Genomic DNA, 21,676 nt, shown 5'->3' on the forward strand with positions numbered 1-21,676 from the left:
TTTATTCTTTTAATCACACATACCTCACAAACATTGTTAGACTGCTTACATCAAAATTAATTTTTAATTGAATGTCAAAGTAGTCATTGCTTTTAGAAAGATTATAGTAGCTTGACTGAAATATTTTGACTGCTAGTTGCACATCAACATTCCATACATACAGTATGCCTCACTAAATATGGTAGTTGTGTCCCTATACTCTCCATATCCATGCTAAATATTGTTGCTCATTACCTAAATACTACTGAGTGAACACCATACTGTATACATCAATAATGTTCAAGTATTTATTGCAATATATGGATCATAGGTGTATGCTCTACATCACATATAAACTAAAAATACCAGTGTGCACACTATACGTACAACACAATACAGCCTTTTTCATATATGAAATATCTATATCTGAAAATACTTGTTTCCTGCATCTACACCATATCCTGACAGTCTATTGTATAATATATACAATAGACTATATACACTATATTCCAGGATTCCCCAGTTCCGGTTCTGGAGGGCCAGTCTACCACATAGTTTGCAAATGTCCCTGCTCAAACACACCTTATTCTGCTCACCATCCAATTGTCGCATTTAGTGTTTGGAAATCTGCAACCTGTGATGCAGACTGGCCCTCCAGAAGCATAATGGGGGAATATTCTTTTATAATGCATTAAGCCATATATAAATACAGTATTTGTATTGTATGATATTATACTCTATACTACATATCGCTCCATGGCGACATGATTGTTAAGATGACATTTAGTACAGGGTTACTGCTAAACTTGAATACTGGCATGCAGCCATGTCCACATTACCCTGAGATCACTTTGTAAGTGAAACAAAAAGTATAATAACATAACTACATATATTACAGGACTGTTGTTTCTTTAGTACACAACAAAACAATGAAAATGTTTTAAGCACTTTATTTAGTTGTTGTAGGAACACAAGACGCAAGTAATAAAGTTAGTAATGGTAACATGCCATACAAGTTCTGTGCACTATCCTTCAGGTGTATTTCATTCAAACAGTAGTTCACAAGGGCAACGTTGAAATTTTGCATTTGCACATAAATACGTCATTGAATATACATAAATCCTTTTTTTCCGAGGCCGGAATGTCCATTACACACATTATGTATTTCTGTGGTTCTCAAATTTGTGTGTATGAACACAGACCTCCATGGACTTTATTATCAATATATTTATTAGCATCATTAAATAGCCCATTATGTTAGCTAAAGTAAGAGCACAGAACAATTTGGATACAGTTGCGTACCTGTGTGTAGTTTTAAGTTTTAAGTTTTAAGGCAATCCTGAATTGCTTTCATTCAAACACTCTACTTGCAACTCTTACTGTATTCACAGGCAATAGTGACAATTTTTTAAATGATGTGTAAGTAACAATTTTATCGATTTGTCTCCATATTTAGGGACACTTGTGTACATTGCAGTGCTGTGTCCTATTAGTCTGATTTACATAACTGAGACACAAAGCTATCCTTGGCTATCATTAGCAAATTAGATATTATACTTAAAATATAAATTTATAAATATGTTCTTTGTCCCCCCCCTCCCCCCTCCCCATCTGCATCCCTCCCTTGGCACAAAAAAACAGAACAGTGTAGTCTGCTCAAATTCCAGTGTATGGTACTAAGTTACCTGCAGTTCGAGTTTCTAATCAGGCCTGTAACATATCACTTCCATCTTCATTAAACGAAAATTAAAATGCAAATTATATTTGGTGATAAAACGGGTAAAACATTAAGGCCTTCTCAAATTCATAAGCAAACATTTATATATTTTACTGTTAGAATATATATATGTATATAGATAATTTTTGTGAAAATCAACGAAATAGCACATGTGAATAGCAAGGCAGGCATATAATTACACCCCACTAGGTTTGGGCTATAAAATCACCCCTGCAGCTCCAGTCCATGCATTTATTTGTCCATCTGTGATATTCTGATTAGTTTATTTTACTTTGTTTTTTGAATACCAGGGATGTTTAAAGGCCTAGGGTTTATTTAAATCACAAACACATTTTAAATTAAAAGCTAGAGCAGACAAAATTTGAATACAGTATTCCTTTTTTAAGTATGAAAATAGTCCTGGAAACTTCAGTCTTTCAGTGTTTTCCCATTTTGCCCCCTGCCAGTCTCCCCTGAGCTTCTATAAGTCTGTATCCTCATGACTCCCTTCTCCAGAAACCGCATGACAGTTCATCCAGGTAACACGGTAACAGCTGTTTTTATAATGGCAAAGTCGAACTTAAAAAAGTGGAAAAACGAGATGAAATGGATAATAAAAACTGAAATTTGTTCCTCCATTCAGTAGCAGCTTCTGTTATGCAAAATCAACATAGTACTTAAAATATCACAGCCTTAAAAGAAGACTTCAAACCAGAGTATGTCCATCAGAACAGACATACCTCTTTCAAGAATGTTGCCAAAAGTGATCGGAGTGAGAGAAATAAAAATGAAACCAGGGATTTGCCAAACGCAAAGTTCTTGTTTGTCATTAAATATGATTAACAGCCGAGAGGAAGCTAGCGAACAATAGCGAACGGACAAATTCACAGTTTAATGTATTTATGCATCTGTGTGTTATTTTATCTTGGTAAAAATTCAGTTAGGCTTTGAATTACTTAATAGTGTGATTCTTCAGGAATGTCTAAAATTTTTAAATGGTAAAGGAGCTCAACAAAAATTACATACAAAACAGAAAAACCTTGCATGAGGTTTGATCACTAAAGTGTTACAACTTTGAAGTGACTTTGGAGTCACCACACCTTTGCATACTGTCAATGGCCCATCAGTCTGGAATGTCTGTCACTGCTCCTCACACCAATCAGTTTGGAAAGGCAGTGTCAATTTTACAGTTCTTCTCAATTGCTAAGATGCAATACTGAAGTCGCTTTCTCAAAACTCTTCCTACACCTATTTTCATAATAAACAGGTGTGGTATCTTTTGGTAAGTTTGACATGTTCTTATTTTGTGTTCTATTCTGGACACATAGCATGCTAACCCACAATGCACCTGACAGAGCGGCTGATCCCCCCCTCTGTCTGCTGCAGTCCATGTTCTAAGTGGAAAGGCAGAAAGGCAGAGGAGAGCCCGTGGGTGACTGTGGAGATGATAGCAGCACCCTGTCATTTTCTAATGTTCAAGTAACGTGCACTATGTGGCGTTCCAATGTTAAATGGGAAAATAAATTACATGTTTGTTGACACAATGTGCACCTGTATTTGGAAAATCAGTTATACACGAAGGAACAAAAAAACTAATAAAAATATACAAAAAGAACAAAATTAAGAACCTTGCGTTTTCCATTATAAAAAGTAATGAAAAGCATATAAAAATATAAAATAATTACAGCAGTAGACATGGTGTGCATGAAGGGTAGTGATGAGTTGGAAGGAGGCTATTGGGCAGAGCAGTGTAGGATTCTGGGACTGTTCAAGGCATCCTCCACTAGGTGCAGCTCCACTCCATCCACACTCACATCCTTTATGCAGCCTACAAACCCTGTGCTGTAGGCTTTGGGCAGTCGGCGTGCAACGGGCAACTCCTCCAAGCCACCTGGGGGTGACAGAGAATGGATGGCATTTGAATTACAAGAATACTGAAGTAGGATCAAGCAATTGTAGGCATACAAAATTTCTTTAGAAAACCGGATGGCGTTTATTTAATACAGGCTTGTGTACAAGGAGGTCAAGGTGGGTAAGGAAGGCAAGCAGCTGGAGTGTAGCTGGGCAGGAAGACGGACATGTAAAGGAGGAGACTAAGTAGGTTGCTGGCTTGCAGAGATGAACCAATCTATTGGCTTCATGATTAAAGGGCTGATCAAGCAGGTCAGCCCCTGAGACGGCACTCTGACACATTCACCGTGAAATCTCCTTACATCTCCTTTGATATTTCAACTCAATCCCACTCAGTCCATTTGTATATAGATTTTTCTATTAAGTCAACACATAGCATGAATGAATAATCTCTCCCACTCTCTTTTTGGTTCTGTGCCCCAAAATCAGACTGCATGCCTGGGAGATGGGTATATGAACAGGGCCTATCGCACACTGGATAGAACAGAGTACGTAAATAACTGATGGGATATGAAAGAGCTCTAGATCTAAGGCCTCCGTTAGGATAATTTATTCTAGCTGCAGGCTAACCATGTACCTGTGTCTGTCTCACAGCTGAAGCAAACCTACACTTGCTCAAAAATGGAGGATCAGCCATTCTTTCATTCAGTCGGCATCACTTCACCAGAACTACATTTGTCTGCTTATATTCAAAAGACAGAGAATACCCCCCCCCCCCACCCCCGAAATCACCAGGAAAGAAAGCAGACCTCACTGTGTTCGGGAAGCTCAAAAGAACTGTCCCCTACTTCAATGAGTTAAGAAGTACAGTTTTTTTCAGTACTTTTGAGCAATTCTTTTGTTTAAAAATAGGGCAGTCAGTGTTTTAAAATTACCAACTAACCTCTTTTGAAATGACATGCGAGTAAAAGCATCAATGAATGGAAACTGAGTAAGGACTCCACAGAGGAATAAATTATGAATATGAGTCTCTCTGTATGCAAAACTGTGAGAGTGTCTGTGTTACAGTACTGGAAATACGGTAAGTTTGAGTAAGACTGCTCAAATGTGTCCGCAATGACATGCTGAAAGCCACATTCTGCTTTTTAAATTAACTTCATTTCATATTTTTGAAAAATTATCCCTCTGATGATTGTACGCTTCGTCTGGTGGGGAGGATTACATCACTTAAGGAGTTCCTGAGAGAGTCTATGTCATCTGAAGCTTTAACCTCCTGCGGGGAGACGCCACACAAACCAAACCATTGTTTACAGTATGCAGCCCTGTTAGGGAATATGGGTGTGTTGCCTGAAACAGCTTATAGACTTTGTGCTGCTATTGGGATATGATGCAGATGAGAGCATGAGAAGTCTGGCCTCCTTGATCTAAACAGGGTGGACTTCTAAGCAACCCGTTTTTGAACACAAAAATTTTCGTAAGTGTACATGGTACTAGAACATTTTGGAGCAAATGTCTTTGATCAGCTGTGTTACCTGTGTTTTAGACACTCAAATGAAGAGAGAGGCAGCGAATGGGAGGCCAGATGGCCCAGAGTGACACATGCAATCAGGGATCAGGGTTAGCTGGGATTGGCTGCTTGAGGCTTCTGTGCGATATGGATTCATCTCTGGGGACATTGCGTTTAAAAAGACCATGTTCAAGACCTCAGTCATTGCAGAAAACGCAAAGAGCCGCGGATAGATGGCAGTTGGTACCTGTCACAATGGGAACCCTAAGACCTGCTAGTGGACACCTGTGGTGAGGAAAGCAGTATATCTAAATAATGAAATCTCAATGGGAACAAAAAAAATCATGCTGGATATCGGTACTGATATGGACTGGGTAATGTGTTAGGAATGAAAGGATGCCGCATCGTTTGATGGAAGTGAGGGTGATCAACCTACAGAGGACTGAATTCAAAGACACCCTGAAAATCAAAGTGAAAAAATGATGCCGCAGGCTGGTCCATTTTGCTGAAATTTCATTGCAGCAACTCAAAATCGTACTCAGTAGTTGGTACAGTATGGCCCCCAGGTGCTTATAGGCATGCCTGATAATGTCAGGGCTGCTCCTAATGAGATGATGGATGGTGTGCTGGGGGATCTCCTCCCAGATCTGGACCAGGGCATCACTGAGCTCCTGGACAGTCTGAGGTGCAACCTGGTGGCGTCGGATGGACTGAAACATAACGTCCCAAAGATGTTCTATTGGATTTAGGTCAGGCGAGCGTGGGGGCCAGTCAATGGTAACAATTCCTTCATCCTCCAGGAACTCCACTGCTGTGCAGCAGGAGGAACACAGGACCCACTGCACCAGCGTAGGGTCTGACAATAGGTTCAAGAATTTCATCCCGATACCCAATGGCTGTCAAGGTGTCGTTGTCTAGCCTGTAGAGGTCTGTGCGTCCCTCCAAAGATACGCCTCCCCAGACCATCACTGACCCACCAGCAAACTGCTCATACTGCACAATGATACAGGCAGCATAATGTTCTCCACAGCTTCACCAGACCCTTTCACATCTCTCACATGTGCTCGGGGTGAACCTGCTACCATCTGTGAAAAGCACAGGACACCAGTGACGGACCTGCCAATTCTGGTATTCTATGGCAAATGCCAATCGAGCTCCACGGTGCCGGGCAGTAAGCACAGGGTTGTCAGGCCCTCAGACCACCCTCATGAAGTCAGTTTCTGATTGTTTTGTCAGAGACATGCACACCAGTGGCCTGCTGGAGGTCATTTTGTAGGGCTCTGGCAGTGCTCATCCTGTTCCTCTTTGCACAAAGGAGCAGATACTGATCCTGCTGATGGGTTAAGGACCTTCTACAGCCCTGTCCAGCTCTCCTAGAGTAACTGCCTGTCTCCTGGAATTTCCTCCATGCCCGTGAGACTGTGCTGGGAGACACGACAGACTTTCTGACAATGGCACATATTGATGTGATCCTGGAGGAGTTGGACTGCCTGTGCAGCCTCTGTAGGGTCCAGGTATCGCCTCATACTACCAGTAGTGACACGGACCGTAGCCAAATACAAAACTTGTGAAAAAACAGCCCAGAAATCTAAAATGAATTCAAAGAGGAGTCCCAACAAACATTTAGGTGCATGTGTGCGAAAACAAAATGGAAATGTGACGTACCCAACCAGAGCGCTCCATCTGTGTCCAGCTGTGTGGCTCCCAAGGGGGACGACCCAGTAACAGGAGCCTCATTACCCACCTGAAGGGAGCCGTCCTTCAGTGCTCTGAAAATGAGGCAAAGTACAGGTGAGAAGGAGAAATGACACTCCGAGGACGTCTCAGGAGCACTAACGCTGATTACAGCTAAATGTATTTTACAGTAGTTAGAAGTGGTTTTTTGTGCACCAACATAGAACAGAATATATAGTCATATGAATTTCTTTATATTCCTCCCATACCTGCTGGCTTTGATGCGGACCCAGCGATTGGTGTTTACGCGTACCGATGACTGCAGCACCACGGGCTTAGAGCCCAGGTCATAGGTCATCTGCACACGGCCATCCACCACGGCCAGAGCAATGTAATCGGAACGCTCCACCCCTTTGCCGCTCCAGAGGATCAGACCATGCGAGGCTTCTGTCCTGATACTCATCTCAAACTTGTTCACCAGCAAGGCCTTCTCACTGTTATGGGCAGGATCAGAACAAAGTTAGCCTCTACGGTGCATTTCAACTTTAATCCTCCTCCGACTGTCTCCAAGCAATTCTACAAGCTTCCTCCTAATTTCACATGCCGTCTAAAATCTCACTGATTCCACAGCCCCGCAACATCTGTAAAGAATCTTTTACAATATCAAGGGGTAGCAATCCAATTGGGAAGGGAATTAAGGCCCTTGATAGATGAGACTCAAAACTTGTCCTTCAATACCTCCCAGGAGAATGAGGCCTTACAGAGGGTTGTGGATATGTGACCTGCACCAAGTTTGATTTCATCATTGCACCTTAGTTTTGTGTAATACAGCTAGTGCATGTGGCCAGTCATCATGGACATTGGCATCAACGTTGAAAAGAAAACAACATTAATGTGGAGTTAACGGTACTTGGCAGACAAACAACAAGGTACATAAGCACAACAAATCAGCATAATGCAGGACATTCGACCGACATTACATGGAGGTAGAACAAAAAGAGAAACAGTTAGTGATCACACACGTGAATATACAGTACAGGAGGTAAAGAGCTACACAGAAAACAGCTGCCAGCTCTCCATACAGTATCTATTCTCACTAGACCAGAGAGATATCAGATACTGGCAAACCTGATAAGTACTGTCTATCGTGCTCACATGAGGCTCTACTTAAGGCCTGCTGGACACGCACTAGCTATCTTCTGGAGAGGTTTCCACCAGCATATGCCAGGGTTAATCAAGCTTTAACGCGGCTCTAACAAAATATACGCTGCTGCTTTTCCCTTGTCCACTAACTGCAGTACCTGGACGGAAAACTGGACGGATAAAACGGAAGACGTGGAGTAAGCTGTGTTTCTAGAAACATTACAACCAAAGTGTGCCGACAATTAAAAGCAAGGCTTGAACCGGCTTCTCTGTTTCTTATTAGAACTAATGCCCTACTGTAACGCTATTGAAAAAGACTGCTAATTTCTACACCAAAATTCTGCCATAGCCTTCAGTGGACAGACTTTTGTTGTCCTCGTGCTACACTGTAAAAAGCGTTCATTTGCCCTGCGCTGCACTGCCCTTTCTTACACCAGTCTCCACACATATCTTAATCTAGGTCATTAATTGTTATCTAGGCCGTTATAAAAATGTTCAAGATCTCAAAACTACAATATGTGTAGTGTCACGCGTGTGAAAGCGTGAAAGTCAAAACACTAAAGCAACTAACAATTTGAAAGAAAGTTTATATTAAACCTTAGGAACATCAAGACCACGGCCTGGTCTTACTAAGTTAAAGGAGTTAGTGACGTGTATATGGCATTTATTTTATTAGGGTTCAATGATGCATCAGAGCACATAATCCAGTGGGTGGATTTTGTGCTGCAACTGTAACCAAAGTGTCACTTTCAACTATATGCAGTGTTTATGTCATGGTGCAGGCTACAGGCCATCACAGAAGGTTTAACGATAATTTCCATCCAGGATTAGCCCACATAGCAGGGAGGGGGAGGGGAGGGGCAGCATGCCACTGGGATATAACACTGCTCAAAACTCACCTCTGGTCTGACGGACTCTCCAGTGACTTGGGACTTAAGGAGCAGGGGAGAAAGTGAAGGTCATGCAGTGAGTGAGAAGTAGCAGGAGGAAGAAAAACCTTCCCGCCACAATAGGGGGGTAAAGAAGAGTGAGAGAAAGGAAAGGGCCCCAGCAACCTTAGCTTGACTGAATTTAATAGACTCTCAGCTCATTAAATCCTCAAATGGGACAAGGGTAGTAAGAGTAGAAGAGTTTGAAAGAACCGTGATATCTATGCAAGACATATTCAGGTTGTGTAATACAGATATGAATATATAGGCAACAGTACTGCATGGGTGGATGAATTCCAATGACAGTGCAAGGCATATGAGTGTACTACACTACAGTCAGTTTTTGGGAGATGATTTAGCCAAAAACAGGACAAACAGACACTTGAGTGGACATCAGATATATAGTTAGGAAAGAGCTCTTGAACTCTTGAGTCCCAGAGATGATTTCCATAGTGACCTTACAAATTGCAGTGAGCCTCTATTAACTTTCACAACTATGTTCAAACTAAGCTCATGGAGGCTGGGCTTCATCCGGCAAAAGTGAATTTTTGTACATACGATAGTTACATCAGTTTAAACCTTGGGCAGTCCTTCGCCAACTCCAGTAGTCCCTAGCCTGATCTCAAGGCAACACTCATCTTCTGAATGTCTGGAAAATTCCATTTGATAATTGTCTTCTATTTTAACATAACACAGACTTAATGAGCTGTTGTTTTTTGTCCTGCCTTCGGCTCAGTGCCACTTGGGAGATCTGATCAGCTATACCCAGTGTAACCAGGGCTCCAGTATCTATATTTTGTGGGGTTTTACAGTTACTTACCAAGATTATGCGCAAGCAAATATTTTCTTCTAGATTCACAACAGGTTAAGACATTCAGTGTTTACAGGGTTAATATGTATTTATAGGTATCTCAAAACAGGCAGTTAGGCTTTTCTGCACCTTCCTAATATGAAAAACAACCATTCTCATAAATCTCATTATAGATGGTTGTTTTGAGGAGTTACCAAAATAGTGAATAAGATTACAGACACTTGCCTTTAGGGTGATGGTGTGTATTAACACATTAACTTTCAGGGCATGATGCATGGTCAAGCATCTAACTTTCCAAAAACAGCTCCCTCTTATAGGAATACATGCAGCAACAACAATCCTGATTTTTACACACATTACTATGAAACTGGCCACGATGCTTGTATTGCATGCATCCATGCACATATCAATTCAATTCCTGGATGTACATAAACAAACGATGTGCATATATCTGACTTCAAAATCCCTAGCCTGAGCTGGCTGATGTACAACATGAAAATATTACTTTTGAGGAATGTGGAGTTAAGACTTTTTATAGCACTTGGACTCTTCCAGATTACTTACTCTGGGATCTCATTGGTCAACTGGCTTGAGTAGAAAAGAAACAACAGGAACATTCATATAAGACAGAAACTGGCAGATAGGCAGTCAAACAACAGACAGGACAGAGACATGAGACAAACAAAGCTTTTCTATCGGGAAGCTTGACATAAAACAACAAGCAAACACATTAAGGAAAAAATAGAACCCTAAACTCATCAACCAGTCTATTTGTTTACTTATTATATACAAGCATCACTGTAACTGCAATTTTACACTAAAAAGAAATGTGTTTCATAAAAAAAAAATCTAGCAGTCAGCAAATTAAAAATACACGATACTAAAAATGTGTTAGTCTCATTTCCCTACACTACACCAAGTTCACAACATCGAGTAACCTGTTAATGGATCCCTTGAATTCTGTGTCACTCTAGTGCTCTCTTCCTATACTGCGGTCATATATTGCCAACTAACAAGGGCTGACACTAATTATCCAAGCCCTTGTAATCTGGACCTTTTCCTGAACTCTCAAGGAAATACTGGTTCACGCCGAGGCTTCTACTGGATTTCAGGAAGGGCAATTAAGAAGAGGGAGATGGCCATTAAGCTTAGTTGGGGTGTTAAAATGTGGACTAACTGAATGTATCTGCGTGTGAGAGTAGAGAGGAGTGAAACTGTAACTGGAATGACGGCCTCGCTGATTAGAAAAGTGTAGCCAAACCTGAAATGGGGCACTGGAAGGTGGGGTCACTAACAATCCAGACAAGATTAGGAACGGAGAAACTGAGAATAACCTGAAAACTAGAATAAGATTTAAATAATGGCCCTTGTCACACAGTTACATGATGTATGAACACAGTCCTCTTGTGTAATTAGACAAAGTGACAGAGCCAGTATCCTCACCCCCCAGCTTACCTCTTAGTAACTGCATTGTGGTATTCAATGTATGTCCTCCCGTCAAAGGCAATAGATTCTGCCTCCCCAGCAGATTTTTCGTGAATGGCTGTGTGGAGGTAAAATAATGTTTATGTCCTAAGACAGGGTTATTCAACTCACGGTCCTCGAGGTCCGAGCACTGCTGGTTTTCCAGCCTTCCCTAACCTGTCAGTCAGGTGTGAAGCCTCTGACCAATCAGAATCAGTAATTATTAAACAACTACCTGGGGGAACTGAAAACACGGCCTGGATTTGGAATCGAGGTCCAGAGTTGAAGAACCCTGTCCTAAGAGGTAAAGTAAAATCCTAGAGCTAAGAACTTCATCTGAACTTCCTCTGTATCCAGCTGTATAAACGGTAAAACGCGCGTGGGGGGGGGGGGGGGGTCAGCTAATGACAGCAGCTTCCACAGCTTATGATGTCATTGTGGCACTGACTCACCATTCTGACACTGCACCCCACTAAAGCCATGCTGGCACACACATTCATGTCCAGCTCCTTGGGGACGGCAAAGGCCACCATTCTGGCAAATTCCCCTGGAGCATGGGTGATATGGGTAGGCGGAGATATCTCTGGAACGCACAATGTTGGCTTGGGTCAGGATGGGGGTGCCCATCAGTGTGATCTAAGGATGAAGACAGAAAGAACAGTGGATTAACTAACCAATAAAGTTAAGCTTCGATTTTCTACACTGTGGATAATATATAGACACACCCACACACAAGCAGAATTTAATCTGAACATTTAGTAGGGTGCTTTTAAATGATTTTGTATTATACATACATACAAACATACATATATATATACACACACACACAAAATATAAAAAATACACTTTTTTCTTTGTCCTACACACGGTTCTGAAGCACCACCAAAAATGCCAAAACTGGTGTAGTGCAGAAGACCATCAACACAAGAATTTGACTAAGACAGTACTGTAAACAATTAAGTTCTTAGAATGTTTTAGGTGAATATACAGAAATGTTATGTAAAAAACAAATGTGATAAAAATGTTATTATATTGTATTATATTTTGTATTATATATGCAAAGTAACGCAGGCCTTATGCCCAGTTTCTGCACTCACCGACTGCACGGCCCCGTTAAAGCCGTCTCTGAGAGCAGCTGCTCTCGCCAGCTTTCTGAAATCTGGGGCTCCTCCCACGAACAGTGAGTCCTTTAGGTTCAGAATTGTGTGCTGATCCTAAAACACAGTGGAATACAGTGACTTTTACTTACCACAAACTTTATTTCTGTTCTCTCGCCATTTCTTGGTAACAGGGAAAACATTCTACTGGTACACACACATATAAATTATCATGCTGTTTCAACAAGAACCATGTAAGTTGCTTATCCTAGTGAATCCACGATCAATCATTTTATTATTATTATTATTATTATTATTATCATTATATAACCTCCTTTAACCATCCTACATAGAGTACCAATCAAAAGTTTGAGTAGACCTATCTGAAAGATTACCTATGCTTTAACTGTATTCACTTGTCTTTTCTTTAGGAGTTAAAATCTGAAACATTTGAGTCCACCTGCCATGTATGTGCTGGATGCAGTGTAGATGAGTGCATGTCAAACACAGTGGGGATCTGGGGCTCCTTCCTGGTGATCTTTGCCAAATCTAAGGCAATCTCAACCTGCATTGCTACCATAGCAGGCTTTCACGGGCATGAAGGATTACAGTTTATGGTTCATGAATGCTTCATTTTTCAGCAAGACACTTATCCAAAATACACCTAAAATTGTGATCAAACCCACAGAAAATCTATATAGTATGAACTGGACATAACAGTTAAAGCAAAATATGTCACATAATATCTTCATATATAGTTATATAGTTTCTTGCTCAGTCTTGTTAAATGAATAATTTATGTTTGAAACTGTTATCAGGACAAATGCTAGCTAATTTGAAGACTGTGGAACAAGTTTTCTTGAACACTACTTTGCTATTTCACCTTTTATTTTATACAGTGTTTTATATTCATCACTCAAGTATTTGTTGAAAAAATATGAGTAAAAACGAAAAACTTTTTCAACAATTCAAATTTTTGACTGGTACTGATAAGATTCCAAATAATTTGATTTCTTTTGTCTATTCAGAAAAATACCCCACTTCTATGCATAAAACAAAGCAACCAACAAGAGGTAATAAAAGGCTATGTGATCTGAATGGCTCTCACTGAAAGATGGTAACAGATGGTTATTATTGCTCAGACAGCTGAAATGTAGGTGAGTTATGTAAATTGTTATATCGTTCACACAGGAATGGGTTTGTCATTCCTGGGGCTCCACTTAAAACGTCACTCAGATGTTTCAACAACTACAATTACTAGCAAACAGAGTCTGGAGATTATAGGCAGCTAGCTGGTTAGTGGAAAAAGCTGGTTCACATTTGTAGTGACCGTTTGTGGACAATGGGGCCCTCACACAAATGCATGGTTCGAGTGGCAATAAACACCACTGCTGCATTTACACTATAGATGGTGATGAAATTTCTGTTCCAACGAAATATACATCCAGTTAGGCTTCAGCTGGACTTCGGTGGAAGCCGCATCATTAAACCTTAAATCTGTCTTCTTTAGGGAAATAATTGCTCAGAGGAAGAGCTGAACTAATTTGTTGGAAAACAACACATCAGCTTGACACAGTGGTAACCGATGTCATCAAATATTCTCCCCATGATCCTTCAGAAGAGAAGTACAGTGGGTTTTGTAAGTGCTCTGTCCACCATAGATGTGCCCAGACAGATGAGTGGGGTTGTGGTCTGGAGGAGGCCAGACAGATGAGCGGGGTTGTGGTCTGGAGGAGGCCAGACAGATGAGCGGGGTTGTGGTCTGGAGGAGGTCAGACAGATGAGCGGGGTTGTGGTCTGAAGGAGGCCAGCCAGATGAGGGGGGTTGTGGTCTGGAGGAGGCCAGACAGATGAGCGGGGTTGTGGTCTGAAGGAGGTCAGACAGATGAGCGGAGTTGTGGTCTGGAGGAGGCCAGCCAGATGAGCGGGGTTGTGGTCTGGAGGAGGTCAGACAGATGAGCAGGGTTGTGGTCTGGAGGAGGCCAGCCAGATGAGGGGGGTTGTGGTCTGGAGGAGGCCAGCCAGATGAGCGGGGTTGTGGTCTGGAGGAGGCCAGCCAGATGAGGGGGGTTGTGGTCTGGAGGAGGCCAGACAGATGAGGGGGGTTGTGGTCTGGAGGAGGCCAGCCAGATGAGGGGGGTTGTGGTCTGGAGGAGGCCAGACAGATGAGCGGGGTTGTGGTCTGGAGGAGGTCAGACAGATGAGCGGAGTTGTGGTCTGGAGGAGGCCAGACAGATGAGGGGGGTTGTGGTCTGGAGGAGGCCAGCCAGATGAGGGGGGTTGTGGTCTGGAGGAGGCCAGCCAGATGAGCGGGGTTGTGGTCTGGAGGAGGCCAGCCAGATGAGAGGGGTTGTGGTCTGGAGGAGGCCAGACAGATGAGGGGGGTTGTGGTCTGGAGGAGGCCAGCCAGATGAGGGGGGTTGTGGTCTGGAGGAGGCCAGCCAGATGAGCGGGGTTGTGGTCTGGAGGAGGCCAGCCAGATGAGGGGGGTTGTGGTCTGGAGGAGGCCAGACAGATGAGGGGGGTTGTGCTCTGGAGGAGGCCAGCCAGATGAGGGGGGTTGTGGTCTGGAGGAGGCCAGACAGATGAGAGGGGTTGTGGTCTGGAGGAGGTCAGACAGATGAGCGGAGTTGTGGTCTGGAGGAGGCCAGACAGATGAGCGGGGTTGTGGTCTGGAGGAGGTCAGACAGATGAGCGGGGTTGTGGTCTGGAGGAGGCCAGCCAGATGAGGGGGGTTGTGGTCTGGAGGAGGCCAGCCAGATGAGCGGGGTTGTGGTCTGGAGGAGGCCAGCCAGATGAGGGGGGTTGTGGTCTGGAGGAGGCCAGACAGATGAGGGGGGTTGTGGTCTGGAGGAGGCCAGCCAGATGAGGGGGGTTGTGGTCTGGAGGAGGCCAGACAGATGAGCGGGGTTGTGGTCTGGAGGAGGTCAGACAGATGAGCGGAGTTGTGGTCTGGAGGAGGCCAGCCAGATGAGGGGGGTTGTGGTCTGGAGGAGGCCAGCCAGATAAGGGGGGTTGTGGTCTGGAGGAGGCCAGCCAGATGAGGGGGGTTGTGGTCTGGAGGAGGCCAGCCAGATGAGGGGGATTCTGTTCCAGGGGCTGCTTGGTTTGCCTGACCCAACTCTCTGTTGCACAGGCTGAGATCACTGAGCCAGCTCCATGTCCCGCTCTTATGCAGCTGCAGAGTGGAGGAGCATCTCGCCAGGGAGCATGACGGCGTATGAGGTCATGGGAAACTGGTGAGGTGAGGTGGAGTGAGCATGTGGGGATGCACAAGAAAACTCTGTATGGCTTTGCATTTGCACACTTTCTCTGAATCACTTAACCCTTCTCTTTGTCTTTGGCTACATAAACACCTTCGACTGGGTGCATGTTTTGTTCAACACACTATTCTCTGTGAACTCTCGACACCATAATGCACAGAAAAGATGGCTGTTTCTGAGATGCTGGAACCACCATGTATGGCACCAAATTAGTTCAGGTGTCTTAGCCATTCTATATAGTTAGTGAACCTCCTGTTTTTGTTGAGGAAACTTGCACGTATATGTTACACAACCCAAACATTGTAAAATATCTTATTTTTGCATCACGATATACTTGAAACATTTCAACTCAGTTCAACTCAGGTGAAAGCCAAACAGAGTTTTCTTCTACTACTTTAGCTAGCGGAGTAGGAGCTAAGATGAACACAGAGAACTGAAAAACACATTCAGGCATGGATGTTCAGTAAACCAACTGAACAAGTACAATTAGGTAAGCTCACAGAGACCCCATTTAACCTTCATGCCTTTTCTTATGATTGCCAGCTAAGAATCTATCCCATGCTTGGTTACTTCCTTATGATCTACTTTGGACATAAAGATGGGCTTGAAATGAGGAGTGGGAAGTTACTCAGTTGTAGAGGGACATGAAGTGCTGGATGACTGATCAGAACTTAGGTCTTTACCTTACGTGACTTCTGAAATCCGGACAGCACGCAAAGGAAAGAATTTGTAGAGGAATTTTAAAAATACAGCAAAACAAAATGAGAGAAAAATCATGCCTGCAATTAATTGGGAAGGAATTGGTGCAAGGAATAAAGATGAAAACACACTCGGACCCAAGGGCCATGTGCAAAACAATGTTTTAAATAAGTCTCTCTGTTCCTAAAACTCAATGTGAGGGTTGAGTATACCCATAGTAATATTCTGACCAACCCCATACCCCAATGAAACAATGCTTCTGAATCACACTGAAACCCAGTACTGCTTCTCTTATAAAGACACTGGCATGAATCAGGCTGTGAAAGACCAAACCTGAATCCCTCCTGGCTTCAAAGGTCCCTCCACTTAATTTAACTTGATTTACTGCCTCTGAGAGCAGCATCAAACATATGTAGGAGAAGAAAATTTGCTAATCCCTCCCGTTATAAAAAAAAAAACTTGTGCTAGAATTTATGCACCTATGACGTGTGAGTTAATAATACATCTGGCCAAAATCTTCACCCCTAACAAAGAATCTACTGTGTAATTACCGGAGACTCCCCCCTGACTGTGTCTTTTCCGTTGATGCTGATTTCACCCTTGCGGTTGGCACGTTCCAGGTTTACCGTGTTCCAAACATTCATCTGGACCTTATTCTTGCTCCTGCACATAAATATTATGAACAGATATTTCATACAGTACACACTACAGTATGCTAGGTATATGCTGGATATAGTCTGACTGTGTATCTTGCATTTGACAAATAGAACCCTTGAATCCATTACATGGTGACCACAGCACATAGCTCTTGATGATCAATGGGCCTAGATCACAACTAGAAGGAACCCCCATTTGATGAGGCTACTGCGAATGATGTTAAGCTTATCAAGTGACTGTTGAGTCCTCCTAAATAAGTAGGATGCATACCTAATGAGAGCTGAGAAGCTCACCTGATGACAGCAGGACCCTTGCCCAGGTCATATCTAAACTCCAGGGTGCCATCATTGAGCGAAAGGGAGATGAAGTCTCCCTTGCCGTCAGTCTTCTGTCCATTGTAGAATATCATGCCATTGGAGTCATTAGCCAGGAAAACAACTGTCATACTGACTTTGTTCCTAAGGAAAACACCCAGAAATTAATTTGGAACTGCAGTGAAAAATTTTCTTTACATCCCTTGGGTGTGGAATAACTTAATCGATATAATTCCTCATTGAGGTACAATATCCACCCAGAGGCTCAGATCTTTTGTGGGTCAGTCAGCCCAGTGGCCCAGATTCTGTTTAGGTTACACAGCTGTCTCACTTACTGCAGGTCACTTCCAAAGGTGTGCAAGCCCTTCAGCTCCAAGTAGGAGTTTCCACTGAAGAAGGGGATGTAGTGAACACTCTTGTTACTGATGAGTTCTGCCAAAGACAATGACCTCATCAGTCAGCCTAGTATGGATAGATTATTTATCCCCCACCCAGCTAAATTTAGCAACCCCGGAACTTTCGATAGAGCTGTGACACTACATTCATGCCAGAGCCCATCAGCACAGCTGCCCTGTTTTCTGACTGCCAGTGACATTGAATTAGGACATGTTAATTATGGCAGAAATTGGCAGACAAAATATTAAAAGCTAGTTTGCAGTTGAGTAAAAAAAAAAGCAGCTGTTGAATGCAAAACCTGACTGTAGACAAAGCTGAAGACATAACTTATGTTGAGCCTCTCCTATTGCAGTGAACTGTAAAGAGTCATTTCCCTGATCTGTATTCAATCTGCCAGGCCTACTCTGACACCTCAGTGTGCAGCCTTAGAGAACCTTAGTGCAGTGGGCTACCACAGATTCTGACTCTGTTCCTGTTCTGAGAGACTGTGCACTGTGCAGCCTTAGAGAACCTTAGTGCAGTGGGCTACCACAGATTCTGACTCTGTTCCTGTTCTGAGAGACTGTGCACTGTGCAGCCTTAGAGAACCTTAGTGCAGTGGGCTACCACAGATTCTGACTCTGTTCCTGTTCTGAGAGACTGTGCACTGTGCAGCCTTAGAGAACCTTAGTGCAGTGGGCTACCACAGATTCTGACTCTGTTCCTGTTCTGAGAGACTGTGCACTTTGACCCGATAACTGCACAGAGCACAACTGACACTACAGCAGCCATGATATTATTATAACACTCAGTGTGTCGGTTGCCTTGGAGACCTCCAATATAAGTTATGTCACATATTACTCTTTAATCATATTCAAAGGCCAGCTTTTTAAAATGTTAATCACTAACATTCCTCATTAAAAAGTTATTTAGGCTGATGTAGCTGTAAATACTTTAGCTGACATCTGAGAGCTCTTTTTTCTAATTTCGCCTCTCTCTTTAGGATTTCTTGCACACATGCTTAGCATTCCCCCACACGGTGGGGCACAAAAGGAAGATGGAGGAAGCAATAGGTGGAGAAGGATTAAAAAAATCAGACACAGCCTAATTAAAACACATTGCTTGTGGGCAGGTCTCTTTTGCCAGAAGTAATATCCAGAATGGAATAAGCAGTAGAGTAGCCAAATCTGCAATTTAAGCTCTTACTTTCAAGGGGAGAGATAATATGTTTGATCCCCCCATTTTGAATGGCTATATAAAGCAGGGAAATGGAACTTAACAACACAGCCCTTGACAACATCCTATACAGGACAGAAATCATCCATGTTATTTCTGTGACTCTATCCTGGGTAAACAATACTATGACACGTTTTCTTAATTTCTTGTTCATTTCAGGTGGATTGCATAAGTAAATTGTTGCACATGGTTGACAGCGCCACCGTCACTCTGATGACCATGAGGTACCAGGAAACTGTCACAGTGGTACCGTACCTCTCTCACAGTGGGTCCCCTCACGTCCCACTGGACACTGACACTTATATTTGCCCTCAGGCAGCACCTGGCACTGTGAGGAGGGGTGACACTTGTTTGGGTCACACGGGTTGAGGGTCTCAGCACACGTTGGACCTGAAATAAACAAACAATAAATAAATAAACACATTTTCTTCAGTGATTTTCACAATTTGCTTCCAGTGACTCTACATTTATAAATTTGTGCTCCATTTCGAGCCTTTTAAACATCTCTCCAAATATGGAAAACTGCAATGTACAGTAGTATGTCATATCGCATTCTTTTCGTATCGATATCGAATCAAAATTGAATCGAATTGGACTGAATCAAACCAGCCCTTCTGGATTGTAGGTGTAAGTGTTGGGGACACGGTCGACGCCCACCTGAGAAGCCGCCCGGGCACCGGCAATGGAAGGTGTCCGCCTCTCGGACCTGGCAGGTGGCGCTGTTGCGGCAGGGGTTGGGCAGGCAGGGGGTCTCCCCGCACTGGGTCACCGCAGAGCTGTGAAGCACCTGCTGGCCATCATCTTGCAGGTCGTACACCATGTTGTTGATGTCGAGTGTGCGGACGCAGCCCACCAGACCAGAGGACACAGATGTTTTCTCCTTCACACTGTGGGGAGATTGTACTTGAAGTATCAGTAACACTTCACTTAAGGGGTCACAAATGCCGTACAAATGTAGTCCTACACTCTTACTTAATATATTAATTACTCAGAAACTAAGTGTGAGTTACATCCTGATCCCGCTTCAGTTACTGCATTTTTCATGATTTGTACTTCAGCAGCAACTGAGTTACCAAGTTCCTTGTGCCCCCTCAAGTAAAGAGTTACTGAAGTATCTTCATCTCCATCATCACTCATTTAGAAAATTCAGAATATTTACCACAGGATATGCGCTGCTTCATATATAAAAAGGTTTAGAGCAATCCAAATTTTTTTGCAGTCAAAACAGCTACATTTTTGATAGTTTCAGTATAATTACAGGGACATAAAAACACAATGTAGAGATGTTACTGGAGGGGATAATTAAGATGACTGGTGTGTAGAGAGCCTTACTCCTGCAGCAGCTTCTCAGAAACCCCCCCGATGAAAAGGTCTGTGTCCAGGTTGAGGCCCTCGGTGCCGGCCGGACTGCTTCCCTCCACGCTTTGCTCACCGTCCACACTCAGTACCGCTTGCCGTCGAGTGCGTATCACCACCAGCTGGTGCCAGCGGCCCGGCGTCACGCGCACTTGGCTGAGCACGGTGCCGGTACCCGAGCCGGTGTTAAACCTGCACACGGAGCAGACAGACCGCCCCCCAGAGAGATGCAGGGGGAACACTGCTTCAGAAAGAGCAACTCCATAGTTACGGCTGGCAGCCATGAAGTTCACCACTAGCCAGCACCGATAGTACTTTACTTAAAGTGCCTTTGAGTGAATTTTTCACTATATAATACAGGGTTCTTCAAATCTGGACCTCGATTCCAAATCCAGGCCTTGTTTTCAGTTCTCCCAGGTAGTTAGTTTAATAATTACTGATTCTGATTGGTCAGAGGCTTCACACCTGACTGACAGGTAAAGGAAGGCTGGAAAACCAGCAGTGCTCGGACCTCGAGGACCGGGATTTGAATAACCCTGATATATAATATGCAGATTAAAGTGTATTCATATAAATACAGATTACAATCTGCTTTCCACATCTGATCCGACGTAATATGCCAATTCGGATCAAACTGGCCCTTCTGAAAAGCACCTGAGCTGCACTCGTCCGGACACCAGTGCTAGTGACAGGAAGTCTTTTTTGCCACGTTGGCCATTAAAGAGCAGCAGGCCTGTCATCTCAGAAGCGCGGAACTCCATGGCGATCCGGACTGTGTGGTAGGCCTTCATCGTGGGAAAGGCCAAGAAGGACTTGCCTCCAAAGCTGGGGATGAAATACTTGATAGCTGGGCAGGAAACAACAGAAAGACAAAGAGCTTAGGCCTGACCCTGGCGAGACATGTGTGCACACATTCAAATGTGTTCAGATCTGGAAACTACTGTTGTAGTATTTATAGGAAAAAAATTATCTTTTTTGGAAAATGCACGGGCATTGCCACGTGGCACTGTTGTGACAGGAGTTAGATTGCGTGAGGGAAATAACTGAGACTTGGTGAAACGTAACTATGGTTATTAGTTTCTTCTGTTTCCTATTATGACGATGCTGAACTTGTCTCAGACTGGGTAACAGGCAGCTCACCTTTCTCACAGATTTTTCCTCCTCTCCCTGCTGGACAGATGCATTTGAAGTCACTGCCGTTGTCCTCACAGGTCCCGCCATAGAGGCAGGAGTGCAGATCACATGGCCTGACGGGCTCCCCAGATAGGTTCGCTGGATTGGGCCTGAAGGCTGGCGTCATGGTAGTAGAGGTTGGGAAAGGAGCCGTGGTCATTGGAGCTGCCGTGGTGATGCCCCGGCTGGTCAGGGCAGGGTGGTGAGTGGCCGCGGCTGCAGCCATACTCATTATGGGTGTGGCCACAGTGGTGGTGATTACTGTGAGTGTAGAGAGTCCTAAGAAAGGTGACAACACAGGCCTGGTTAACACCATAATCTTCACATTATACACATCACACTTTATAAAACGTTCCTCGAAGATAGATTACTAAAGTACAGTACCCTGCTCAAAGCTACAGAATATGATTTGGTTCTAGAATTTTCTGGTC

At 43.5% G+C, this 21,676-nt stretch overlaps 1 protein-coding gene across 8 annotated transcripts in view; it reads right to left on the reverse strand.

The window, feature by feature from the left end:
• Positions 1 to 913: 913 nt before the first annotated feature.
• LOC111835489 (agrin-like) overlaps positions 914 to 21,676 on the reverse strand; it is a 146,647-nt gene continuing 125,884 nt past the window's right edge. For 5 of the 8 annotated variants that reach the window (XM_072702438.1, XM_072702437.1, XM_072702436.1 and 2 more), the window contains 16 exons: positions 21,213 to 21,524; positions 20,727 to 20,919; positions 20,049 to 20,264; positions 19,374 to 19,603; positions 18,972 to 19,106; positions 17,441 to 17,537; positions 17,085 to 17,249; positions 16,686 to 16,797; positions 12,173 to 12,289; positions 11,528 to 11,711; positions 11,067 to 11,154; positions 10,176 to 10,199; positions 8,771 to 8,803; positions 6,998 to 7,222; positions 6,720 to 6,823; positions 914 to 3,587 (listed from right to left, as the gene is read on the reverse strand). In XM_072702438.1, the coding sequence (XP_072558539.1) occupies positions 3,430 to 3,587; positions 6,720 to 6,823; positions 6,998 to 7,222; positions 8,771 to 8,803; positions 10,176 to 10,199; positions 11,067 to 11,154; positions 11,528 to 11,711; positions 12,173 to 12,289; positions 16,686 to 16,797; positions 17,085 to 17,249; positions 17,441 to 17,537; positions 18,972 to 19,106; positions 19,374 to 19,603; positions 20,049 to 20,264; positions 20,727 to 20,919; positions 21,213 to 21,524 (2,393 nt within the window). In that variant the 3' untranslated portion in view covers positions 914 to 3,429. The remainder of the gene's footprint in view (positions 3,588 to 6,719; positions 6,824 to 6,997; positions 7,223 to 8,770; positions 8,804 to 10,175; positions 10,200 to 11,066; positions 11,155 to 11,527; positions 11,712 to 12,172; positions 12,290 to 16,685; positions 16,798 to 17,084; positions 17,250 to 17,440; positions 17,538 to 18,971; positions 19,107 to 19,373; positions 19,604 to 20,048; positions 20,265 to 20,726; positions 20,920 to 21,212; positions 21,525 to 21,676) is intronic. The other 3 variants (XM_072702439.1, XM_072702440.1, XM_072702441.1) reach the window with 3 other exon arrangements.

The sequence above is a fragment of the Paramormyrops kingsleyae genome, chromosome 18 (assembly GCF_048594095.1).
Source record: "Paramormyrops kingsleyae isolate MSU_618 chromosome 18, PKINGS_0.4, whole genome shotgun sequence".
Lineage (NCBI taxonomy): Eukaryota > Metazoa > Chordata > Actinopteri > Osteoglossiformes > Mormyridae > Paramormyrops > Paramormyrops kingsleyae.